The 12,299-nt window shown below is 41.9% G+C and overlaps 1 protein-coding gene across 1 annotated transcript; it reads left to right on the plus strand.

Moving 5' to 3' along the window:
* Positions 1–8: 8 nt before the first annotated feature.
* LOC103806097 (epidermal growth factor receptor-like) lies at positions 9–10,898 on the plus strand (the record flags this gene model as incomplete). The annotated part of the gene is made up of 9 exons (XM_009078772.1): positions 9–200; positions 3,592–3,747; positions 4,575–4,650; positions 5,881–6,027; positions 8,401–8,498; positions 8,938–9,105; positions 9,197–9,244; positions 9,335–9,440; positions 10,430–10,898. Coding segments are annotated over 9 exons (1,368 nt in total), but the record flags the coding sequence as incomplete, so codon positions are not given.
* Between the last annotated feature and the right edge of the window lie 1,401 nt (positions 10,899–12,299).

A 12,299-nucleotide genomic window follows, 5' to 3' on the forward strand; every position in this document is an offset into this window, starting at 1 on the left:
CCCTTTCTTCTCAGGAAGCTTATGTGATGGCTAGTGTTGACAATCCTCATGTGTGCCGCTTGTTAGGAATCTGCCTCACTTCTACTGTTCAGCTCATCACACAGCTGATGCCTTACGGCTGCCTCCTTGATTACATCCGAGAGCACAAGGACAACATTGGCTCCCAATACCTTCTCAACTGGTGTGTGCAGATTGCAAAGGTAAGCGGACTGGTATATCTCCAGATCAGCTAAAAACTCAGAGATCTGACAGCATGTAATGTATTTATTTACTTACCTGTCTCTGTAAATCTTTCTATTTCACTACTTGGATTTTAGGTAACTTATACATGACAGTAAGCAGTGACTTTGTCTTAGACAATTAACCATTTTCAGGCTGACAAGCAAACCTTAATCATTCTTCAGAATGCTCCTAGATAGTGATATTATCATCCAAGACATTTATGGTCAAACCAAACACCCAGTATTGAAATAGTAATGTGATGTAACAGAGGGAGCAGGGAAGAGAATAGAATTTGGCAATTCCCATAGCAAAATGCCACTTTCATCAATGGATTTCTTTGGGCTGTGTCAGAGGACAGTGATGTTGTTGAATATGCCTTTGTGTGTGCCTTGGAGAATTTCAGGCTGAAATCTCTGAGACCTGGGGATCAAAACTGCTGATTAATTAAATGCCAGCTCCATTCTTGCACAGGATGGCTGTGAAAACATTCAGGCACCCCAGAGCTGTTATGTAATTTATAGGCACCGAGTTGCTCTCTGTAAGCTAACTACAATGGCCATAGAAGACCCACTATCACACCTGGTAGTGTTTGCCAAAGAGCAGCAAAAGAGACTGAAGTACAGACTCTAACCCTTAGCAGCAATATGCTGTGTTAGCTATTTGCGAGTGTGGAAGAATGGAGCAAAACCAGAAAAAAAATAACTGCAGTTTGTTGAAGAGTCATCATCTGAGACAGAAGCATCCACAATAAAACCAGGAAAAAAATAACTGCAGTTTGTTGAAGATTCATCATCTGAGACAGAAGCATCCACAAAGTCCATCTGCTTTAGTGCTTCTTATTTCAGGAATGCTGGTCTGCAGGCTAACCACACACTTAAAACCTTATTGGTCCCTTGAGGCTTTGTATACATCCCAGGCTCACCCAGCAGTGGTTTGCTGTCAGGAAACATGCTGAGGACCTCAGAAATATATCCACCAAAAGTCTACAGAGCACATTTTTCATCTCAGTGTGTGTACTTTTTTTACGCTGCCCTCTGCAACAAGTGAATTTTAATTTATGTGTCCACCCAGGATGTGGGCTGCCTTTTTCTGACTCTTTTGCTCTGTTGTTTAAAAATCAATTACTGCTCTGTCCTGGAAGATGAGCTGGAGGCCACATTTCCCTCCTCCTTCTTCTCCTTGTTAATATTTAAGGTGGCAAAATAGGACCCCAGATGGATCCTTGGGGCATCACTTGCCCAAAAGGTTGCCATTCACAATTATTAGCTTCTGTTTGATGTTTTCAGATCAGTTCAACATGTGCCTATAGCAATCTCTACCCTTGCCAGTGATGCCTGACCTTCAACATACTCCTTTGTGCTGCTCCACACTGAAATTCTCCTCCAAGCACACGTAAATCATGCATACAGCTTTTTCCCACCAATGTGCGTGGTGTTACTACTCTGATAAAGTCATGCCAGATTTTTGGACATTCTCTGACTCTTCAAAAACATACTTTTGAGGGGAAAAAAACTGAAACAAATATATGCCTGGTAACTAACCAGTAGGAGGCAAGTTCCCTGGGAAGCTTATTTTTATTTCTGTTTTTACAGCTTTGAACTAAGTTTTCTTTGCATCTTTTACAAACATTGTCTTTCACTGAGGTATGGAGTCCTATCTTTCAGACAAGCTGTTGTGAAAAAACATAGACTCTCCATGTGCAGAAACACTGTGAAGGAACAGTTTGAACACATTGGACTGATGCTTAATGATGAAAAATGGCTTAAACCCAGGCCTGCACACAATTAAAGATCTGCTGAACTTTCTAGATGAGCAGTTCAACATTTTCAGTGTGGTTATGCATGTGCCCAAGAATTTCAGCCATCAGCGTCTTAAACTGATGTGTGAAACTGATATTCTGCCTTTCAGCAGCTCGGAGTCTTATTAGTCTCTGCAACAAGTCATGTTTATTGTAAGAAAAAATAAGAAATTTTTTGTCCTACTGGAGCTAGATTACAGGATTTTTTTTTTAAAGTAGTCTGTTTTCTGTCAGCAGCTCAAGAGTTTTTGTTTCAAGAGCTCTGCTTTTTAAAGATCTATTTGTCTAATGCAATGCACTCTCATAGTGGCACGGTGCCAGTTTGTTTGGGTGGTTTGTTTTGGCAACATTAGCAGCACATGGGTGAAGTACTGCTGAGGGACTTGGATGGAGGATTCCATGGTGGTCCAGGTTAGCAGTGGGCTTAGGAAGTGGGTGGAGGCTGGAATGCAATTATTCCCGCTAGCCCTCTATCATCAACATGATTATTTTAGTGTTAGCCAAATTAATTCTCTTCATAAAAATAGAAGTGCATAAGCTACTGCCAGCAGAAACCTGTGGACTGGGAATAATTGTGGGGTTTGGAAAACATATTGCAGGAAACTTGGAAATCGTGAACTTTTTGATTCCATACACCAAGAGACTGGTGTTGAGGGAAAGGGGAATAATCTCTGTGGTCAGACACACAGCTGTTAGATTTATGCTTTAGAAGTCCAACTGGTACAATTAGTTGTATTTTTCCTCAGGAGGGAGTTGTATCAAAAAAAGCACGTATGCTAGGGCAAATGCAGCCCAATCACAGGAGGCAGAGAAACAGGAAGAACTTGCCTTTTTCAAAGACAACTTGAAAACGGATGAAACTCTGAGCTCATACATAAAATGAATTTTTTTTCTCATTTTTTCACCTTTTGTGATGGGCTGCCTCATCATTAGCATAATTTTTTTCCTCATTTTTTCACCTTTGTGATGGGCTGCCTCATCATTAGCAGAGAGAAGGCAGAGTACGCTGTAATAAGGCACAGTATCACCAAATGATTGTCTCAATACTCTCTATAGGGTTGGCCTGCATACATATGGAAGGACTGTAATAAGGCAAAGTATCACCAAATTTGAATGATTGTCTCAATACTCTCTGTAGGGTTGGCCTGCATACATATGGAAGGTGATAGTTAAACTATATACTATATCTGCTACTGTCTCTTTTTCCTTCATTGCTGCACTAGTTCATGGAGCTACAGGAAGGTCCCTGGAGGGTAACAGTTATTTCTCCATGTAACTGTGCGAGCATGCATCCTGCAATAAACATGTGGCTTTTTATTATTTATATTTTTATATAATTTGTTTTTATACTAATAATTTATATTAAAAATCAACATTTTAAATCTAAAATTTAAATAAGTTTTTTACGGCCATGTAAATTGAAACAGCCAGCCTTTGGCTGGAGGTGGGATAGGTTGCCATGTGTTTTCAGTGGTGTGTGTAGTTACCACAGAGCAGCTGAAGTTTGCTGACTTACTTGCACATTCAAGCTCAAAGCGTGCGATGCCTACCAACAGTGTGTTGTATTGCAGGGTATGAACTATTTGGAGGAACGTCGCCTGGTGCACCGTGACCTTGCTGCCAGGAACGTCCTCGTTAAGACTCCTCAACACGTGAAAATCACGGACTTTGGGCTGGCAAAGCTGCTGGGTGCTGATGAGAAGGAGTATCACGCTGAGGGAGGCAAGGTAAAGCACATCAGAGAATGAACCACTGTGCATTTGCTGGTGTTTGTGCTTGTGCACAAGCTTTAAACAAAGGAGAGGAAGAAAGTGTGTTTTTCAAAGTGCTCAGCTGCTATCTCAGCATGCTGCCTTTGAAGCCTGGGGAAGTCCTCTGAAATCAGCCAAATCAACATCAGGCCAGTGGGACTGCAGTGGGAACAGAGGTAGGAGAGCAGCAGATGCTTTTGAAATTCCCACCCAGAATGTCTGGGAAAAAGCAAGATTATGAAAAAAAAAAAGGCACATGACTGAATTCATCAGTGTAACCAACACCAATAACCCTGAGCAGTTTGTAAAGAGAAAGGGAATGTTGTATATTTATAGCAGAAGAAAGACCTGTCAGACTTGGTTAAACATGCCTTCGTGTTGTACTACGTGCTGATGGAGGGAATGTGTCCTGCTGAGAAATTAAAGACAAGCTGCTTGCAAATTTTGCTGAGACCATAAATGGAAACCATATGAGTGTAGATCAGTCTTTGTCATGTAGCTTAAGATTGGATTTGTGTCCTGATAGAAGGTTTAAAAAGTCGTTATTTGACTGTTAAAAATATTGCAAAACTTTTTGTAAGAGATATTTCTAATGTCTAATATTCCACATGTTCTCAGGTTCATCATAATATATGAAAATAATAAGAAAGGACTCAAGAGTTTCCTGCTCTACCACTCAGATAGTTGTGTTTGTTGTTTTTCTTCCTTCTTCAATGAAGCTGTTGATTTACTCACATCCGATGGTAAATATCACTGATAAATCTGAGGGCAGCCTCTTAAGGGTTCTTTGTGAATTTTCCTAGGTTCCAATTAAATGGATGGCCTTGGAGTCAATTTTACACCGGATTTATACTCATCAAAGTGATGTCTGGAGTTATGGTGAGTTTAAAAGCAACTAAAATTATTGCAGATGGGTTGGAAAATTGCAGGATTTGCTAGTGACTCTACACAGGCCTCTTTTCTATTTTGGGAAGAATAAGAGATCAGATATAAACACTGGACCCAAATCACCTGTTCAGCAAAGTAAAATTCCCATGAAACTGCATGTTAGTGAGGTGTAAGATGTTTTGCAAAATATGCTTTCAGGTAATGAGCCCACCCCTGAAAGGGGCTGCAGATAGGGCACTGGCCTATTTGCTGAAGTTCTGCTGATGCTTTTCTTCAGCACCCTCACATGAAATATCATTGAGCCAACAATAAAGCCACTAAACTAGAAGGTGTTAAAACCATCAGCCACATGTCAGACAGTGTCAATCAGTGTAAATCTGCTGTGGCCTAAAATGCTTGTGCTGTCCTCGTATTGTAGGGCAACGCTAAAAGGGAAGCAAAGTGATAACCTCTGTAGAGCATTTATTTTGTGTTGGGTATGGTTCATAAGCTGCTTGAAAGAAAAGAGCAGAAAGGAAACAATTTATTTTGTTTTGGGTATAGTTCATAAGCAGCTTGAAAGAAAAGAGCAGAAAGGAAACTTTGCAAAACAACCTATTGCAAAATTCTACCTGCCCCGCCCCCTGGGCTCATATATTCCTGGAAAATATTTAATGCAGATGGTCAGATCCTGTGTCCTTTTCAAAAAAGTACAACTTCTGGTCCTGTTAATCTATTTATGTATCTTGGCATCCAAAATGCTGTTTTGTATCCTAAGCTACTAGACAATCACAACAGCTACATCACAGGAGTCCATGGTATGTCAGCAAATGACACTGAGGCAGCTGGTTTACACATCTTTCAAAAACTGCTTTTGCTCATCTCCAAAGAGATTGTTTTCAAACAAAAAGACAACTTCCATTTTTAAAACCACTTGGTGGGTTGGAGTCAGGAAGCAGTGACCTGCATTTCCTTTCTGTGGGGCTGGAAGTTTGTGGAATGCTCAACACTAAGATATTAGGTGAGATTTTAAAAAAAAAAAAAGGAAAAGTGAAGGAAGCGAAACCTTAAAGGATATCAGGATAATTTCAAACTGTTGTCTACAGTCATGGCAGAAAATGCTGTCTCTGGTTGGGGCTCTGGCAATGCAGTGCCTCTCTGCTCTCCTCCTCTCTGCATCCAGGCCAAGCAGCTCATCTCCTGGCAAGGTCTCTTTCATGGTCTTCTCTTCCCACCCTGCAGGTGTGACAGTCTGGGAGCTGATGACATTTGGGTCGAAGCCATATGATGGGATCCCTGCCAGTGAGATCTCCTCGGTCCTGGAGAAGGGCGAGCGCTTGCCCCAACCTCCTATTTGTACCATCGACGTGTACATGATCATGGTCAAATGTGAGTTCACATTTGGGGTTGTGGGTGCTCATCTAAGTTGAGTAAGCAGCACAGTTCATTAGGTTGCATTTGTATATGCTGTGGTCTTGGTAATGGCACAGAAATAGGGCTGTGTGAACAGAGTGGTGGCACCAGAGTGTGTTCCCACACCTTGAGCTTTACCTTGGAGCATTAGTCACTAATTCAACCAAATTATGTTTTTTCACAATTCACTCCACTGTTTGATATTGTCAATTATTTTTAACTGATATGGTCAGGCAGTATAAATTAGCAGAACACCAACCACTTTACCTGATACTCTGATTTTGTATGTCTAGAAAATAAAATGAACACTGCCTTCTCCTCCAGGATCCCACTTAGTTCAGAAATATGCCTTCCTGTGCAATCACACACGTGGATTATGTGCTCCTTGTACTAAAGGAGTGCCAGGAGCACAGGCACTACCATAATGGCAGATACACATGAGGATCCAGAGTTCCTCTTACAATTTCTTCCTCATTTTTGGATGGCCCCTTTTTGGCACACAGCTGTTGCAGTGAAGAAGGTCAAGAGCAGAGTCTTCGAAGCACTTTTCAGCCATTTTATGGCATGTCAAAGGGCTTCTGGACCTCAAACCCCCTTTCCATCTATATCAGGTGCTAAAATGTCAGATTATTGCCTGGCTGTCCAAGCACCTCTGGGCCAGGACTGCCACATCCCTGCTCGCTGCTGTGAGAATGCTGATAAGCAGCCCACTAGGTGGCATTTTAGACCTTCTCACTAGAGCAGCATGTGCCTACTCCTGAAATCAGAGCCATGCTACCATGAACACTCTGTAGTGCAGCGCTTTGGAGGAATCCTGGAGCATCCACATGTTGCTGTGTTCAGAGAGGCATCACACAAGGTGAGCTTGAGCCTGTGCTCAAAAGGACAAGCAGGAACTGCCCCAGATGTGTGCACCTAGCCTGGGAGATGCCCAGGCCCCAAAGTAGTGTCCTAGAAACAGAAATGCTGAACCCTACTGACACCTCAGCTTTTCATTAGGGTCAGTGCAGATGTAGAAAGGAGGCATTTTTCCAGACTCCTAATCAGGTACCTGTTGCTTTTAAAACACAACCAGTGAAGTGTCCCCATCCCTTTTCATACTGTTACACTGAATTTAAATGCAAGAGTGTGAGGATTTGGGGTCTGAGCCTTCCTTCTGGTGCAGGACTCTGTTGCATATCTTTCACTGCTGTGATCACCCCATGCTTGCAGACTATGGTGCAGACCCTTTTGAAGTTGTGCCATTTTGTCTAATGGATTCCCAGTCACCTTATTTATATGCAGAGAGTATGAGCTGAAATGTTCAAAGTTATTGCATAATTTTATTTTGTTTTATTTAATAAACTGCATTTAAACATAGGCAACACAGAGCTAAAGTCAGAAACAGCAGCTGGTACTGCTGCAAGAACAGCAAACTCCCAAATGCTTGACTCTGTCTAAAAGCAAGAAGGAATTATTCTTGAATTAGCAGGGGATCATATTTAAAGCATAGTAAAAGGTCACTGGAAATTATGAGATTTTGTCTAATGCAGATGCCTTTGTCTTCATGCAGATTTCAGATGACCTATTAGCACTTCATTTCTCCATTACTATGGATAGGCTGTTTCTTAAGAGTTCCCCTAGACACACTAAGATTGACCTTTATTATCTTTAATTTTGAACACAGAAGTCTCTAGATCAGCTCATCTGTTAGCTGATAACAGAAAATGTGGGTTTCCTAACTAATCTCACATGTAAAACCACCAGTATCCTATATTCTAAATCTCTTGTAGTATTCATCCACACTAAGCTGTAAGACTTGTTTTGTTAAAGTCTATTTACTAATTAAATACAGCTTAGATATAGTTAATCTTTCAAAATGTCCCCAATGAGGATGTTCTGAATTTTAGAAGACATCTGGTACAGAGGGAAGCTTCTGCTGTAGGCCCTCCCAGGACTTCATGAAGCAGTGCCTTTACTGTTAGATAGTCAAGTCATGGTACCTGTGCACAAACCCACTGATGTCCATTTACTTCCTCTCTTTCAAGAGCTTAATTGGATTATCTGTCAGGTGGGCCCTGCCTGCCCACATGGAGATAGGCAATCAAGAGAGGAGACAGGCTCAGCCTGGAGCTTTTCCAGTGTGGGCTTTTATGACCTCTTTCCTTCTTCCCCAAACTGCCAAGATCTACATTTTAAATGCTGAGATTCACACCAGTGACTGGTGAATGAACTTTTTATGGTGGTCCCTTAGGGGTAGCTCCTTTCTTTGTTCCACACATGGCACTGCTCTCTTTGCTGTTACACTGTGTTTGAAACTCCATGTTTCATCACTGAAACAACTTTATTTGTGCATTGCTTTCCCTTCAGGCTGGATGATCGATGCCGACAGCCGCCCCAAGTTTCGTGAACTGATAGCAGAATTCTCAAAAATGGCCCGTGACCCTCCACGCTATCTCGTTATACAGGTACTGACCCCAGTGTTGGGGATATGTGTGAGGAGCATTTAATGAGGCCCAAAATTATTAGTAGTGCTTATGAAAACATATAATATGGATAATTTAAGGCCAGATTCATTGTTGCTTTGCAGGATTTAACACGGTTGGCTTGAGCCACACACAGAATATCGAGACTGGTCACTATTTTCTTAGTACTAGTCCCAGTATAGGACCAGCAACAATCCCTACTGTAGCCATGAGAGGAGGACAGAGTTTGACCCTCTTCAAAATCCAGCTGTTTTGCAGCAGCATGAGATTGCAGGCCCAAATTCCCCTGAACTCTAGGTAAATTTGGTTAAACACACAGATCAAGATTTTCCATCTTGGGCCTCTTTGTCTCTCAGTGAAGGGGATAATGAGGACTTGAAAGGAGTCTACAAGTCCTCTCTCATTCTGACTTTTCTCACAGGGAGATGATAGGATGCACCTGCCCAGCCCTACAGACTCCAAGTTTTATCGTACTCTAATGGAGGAGGAGGACATGGAAGATATCGTGGATGCGGATGAGTATCTTGTGCCACACCAGGGCTTTTTCAACAGCCCTTCAACATCCCGCACTCCTTTCTTGAGTTCATTGGTACGAAACTTTTCATCCGTTAAAACATGACAAGAAATGTTAGCAGGGAACTGCTTCTCATTATGTCTGTATTTTCTTTCTGTCTTTTAAGAGTGCTACTAGCAGCAACTCTGCTACAACCTGCATTGACAGAAATGGGGTAAGTGGAATGACCTTTAAAAAAGGTCCTCCTGCGTGAATCGACTTCTACAATATGGTGCCTTTAATATTTTGTCTACTTTCATCCTAGCAGGGGCACCCTGTGAGGGAAGACAGCTTTGTCCAGAGGTATAGCTCAGACCCAACAGGCGCTTTCTTGGAGGACAGCATAGATGACAGTTTCCTGCCAGTTCCAGGTGAGAACCCCTCCTGTGTTTCCATCCTCATTCACAAGTCATCTGGTTGTAAATAAAATTGTTGCCCTTCCTTTTCTGTAGAAAGGAAGCAATTCAAATACTTTCTACTTTTTTTTTGCCCAGTAACTGGGAGTGGAAATATGTGCACATATCCTTTTCCTAGACTTTATTGGGCTGCTTCTGCCCATTTCTCATTTCAGTTACCTCATGAGCCAGGTTCCTCATGTGTGCCATCTAGATAGGAGAGTTTGAGCGTGTGATTTTATGTTTAAAGCTTTCTGCTTGGGAAAATATCCTCTAAATATGGAATTCACCCCTTAAAACATTTCAGCAATATAAAGAGCTTTATGATAGTTTCACTGTCTTCAGAAGTTGTTCCACAGAAGGCAGTTCATGGTTTCATGTGGACTTACAGTGTAGGCAGTCAGAGAGCAAGCCAGTGAGCACTGAGGGAGATGGTGCTGAGTTATGCAGTCATGATGATTTGTGTCCTTAAAAGATCCTAACCAACCATTCCAAGAATATGCCATAGTTAAAAAGGGTAAAAGGTCCTGTGAACATTGAAGTGAAACGTAGAGCCTGTTACTGCCATTCCTGTATTTTCGAGGCATTTTCCTCATCTCTAAACATTTTTTTCTAGGGAAACAGCTTCTGGCAGCTAAGCTCCCAGACTGCCATTTCAGAACACTATCTGGGATGTAGCCACCTACCTGTCACTAAAATCAGCAGTAGCTGTCTTGCTGTCTCATAGTCCAAGCCATCTTTCTGCTAGTTTGCAAACCAAATTTCTGAAGGTGAACCTCAGGACAGCACATTTGGTGCCACGGAATGGCAGTCCCTGCCTTTGGCTCTTTTCCACTCCAGGAAGTTTTGTGCTGTGCTGTGCCCAAAGAGCAAGTGGCAGCCGGGGTGAAACTACACATCAAATGGCTGCATTAGTTTTGTCTTCATTTTCATTCCTTCTCATTTTTGTTTTCTTTTTATTCTAGAATATGTAAACCAGTTGATGCCCAAGAAAGCATCTGCTTCAGCAGTCCAGAATCCAATCTACAACAACTTCTCTCTCACAGGAAACTCAAAGGTCCCCACAGACTCCAGCTACCAGAATTCACACAGCACAGCTGTGGACAACCCTGAGTATCTCAACACTAACCAGTCTCCACTGGCCAAGACAGTCTTTGAGAGTTCTCCTTACTGGATCCAGGCAGGCAACCACCAAATAAATCTGGACAATCCTGACTACCAGCAGGACTTCTTACCGAAGGAAAACAAACCTAATGGTCTCTTGAAAGTTCCTGCAGCAGAAAACCCAGAGTACTTGAGGGTAGCAGCACCGAAAAGTGAATACATTGAAGCCTCTGCATGACCATAGAGAATTTCTTCTTGCAGCAAGGCAAGCCAGACTTTAAGAGGACTACCTGACTGCTGCAAGAACAGACTCTGGCTCAGAGCAAATGGCAATTGCAATGCACAGTAAGCACACCTCTCCTTTCCAGTAAGGGGGCTGAAACTGCAAAGCCTGTCTGACAGTAGTTTGAGTCTTCTCTTGCCCATTTCCATGTAATAACTGATGCCCATAGCTTGCACTTGGATGCATATTGGGATGGATCAGGATCTTCCTGGACTGAAGAAATACGGATGCATTCCTTTAATTTTCTAACGGTAGCATGGTAAAAAGCCACTCTGGGATGAACTTGAGAGCTGTACACATTGTACAGTCAAATTCCTTTCTACAGTCTGTATTTTTATAAATATTTCTAACAGAAATTTTGGATCTTTTACAAGATCAGATGCTTGTACTGCTGATCTGCTACGTGGTGCTCAGATCACCAGCAGGGAAAAAAAAGTTGCTAAATAGTTTTCCAAAACTCCTGGAACAGAAACAGCTATTCTAAACCACCGTATTTTTACAAATTGGATCCATATACTGCCTTTTGACCCAAAGATGAGAAGTGCATCTGGGGGACATATGGGAGATTCTGCCCAGGGCAGTATGGAGTGGATCGCTCCAGGGAAAACTATCACAAGCAGCAAAATGGCACAGCACATCACCTGCTGACCACTACTGCTGAAAACTGACAGGAGGAACTCACCTCAAAGTCATCTATACATGGTTAAAAGTGCTCACTAGTCTGTTTTCTGATGGTCAAACCCAAGACTTTTTGTTTTCTGATCCCTTACACAGCTGTCAAGTTGTCAAAATGCCTTTCTTCACCAAAACTGTTAAAGATGTTGCCATAACTGAAAAATGAAGTGTCAAATCATGTTTAACAGACTTAATTAAGTGTCAAGGAAATGCAAATGGTGGCAAATTGGAGCACTCACAAGACAGACTGGAAGAACTAACACTAAATTAAACCTGACTAGGGCAAGAAACACAGGTAGCCCTAGCCAAGCAGTTTTATTTCCCTTCTTAAAGGGGCTCAGAACAGAAATCATTTTCCCTTAGACATTTGGCAAAGAAAAGGGGTATGTCAGTGTTACACTTTACTCACTTAAAGGCAGACTACTGCCAATTGCTGTACCATGCTGGGGCAGAGGTTAAGGCAGTTACATGTCCCTTTGGAGTTACATATCCTGGCAAGACAGGAGGGGCCATGAGAGTGCATTAAGGAAAGAAAGAATAATCTGGAGTGATGGAAAATATTACCTCCCTCTTCTTAAACACAGAGCCTACCTACTGTTTTTTTAAAATACAAAGCATCATCTTCTGGTTATCAGTGTGGTATAGGCAAGTGAGGCAAGATTTTAGCAAAAGCAGCTACTCTTTCTAGTGACACATAAAATTATTCCATCATTAACATTTCTCATGAATGTAGGAGAAGTAAAGTGCCTAAAATGTGAATTTAGTCAGTCATT

Source organism: Acanthisitta chloris, unplaced genomic scaffold (assembly GCF_000695815.1).
Source record: "Acanthisitta chloris isolate BGI_N310 unplaced genomic scaffold, ASM69581v1 scaffold6867, whole genome shotgun sequence".
NCBI classification, from domain to species: Eukaryota; Metazoa; Chordata; class Aves; order Passeriformes; family Acanthisittidae; genus Acanthisitta; species Acanthisitta chloris.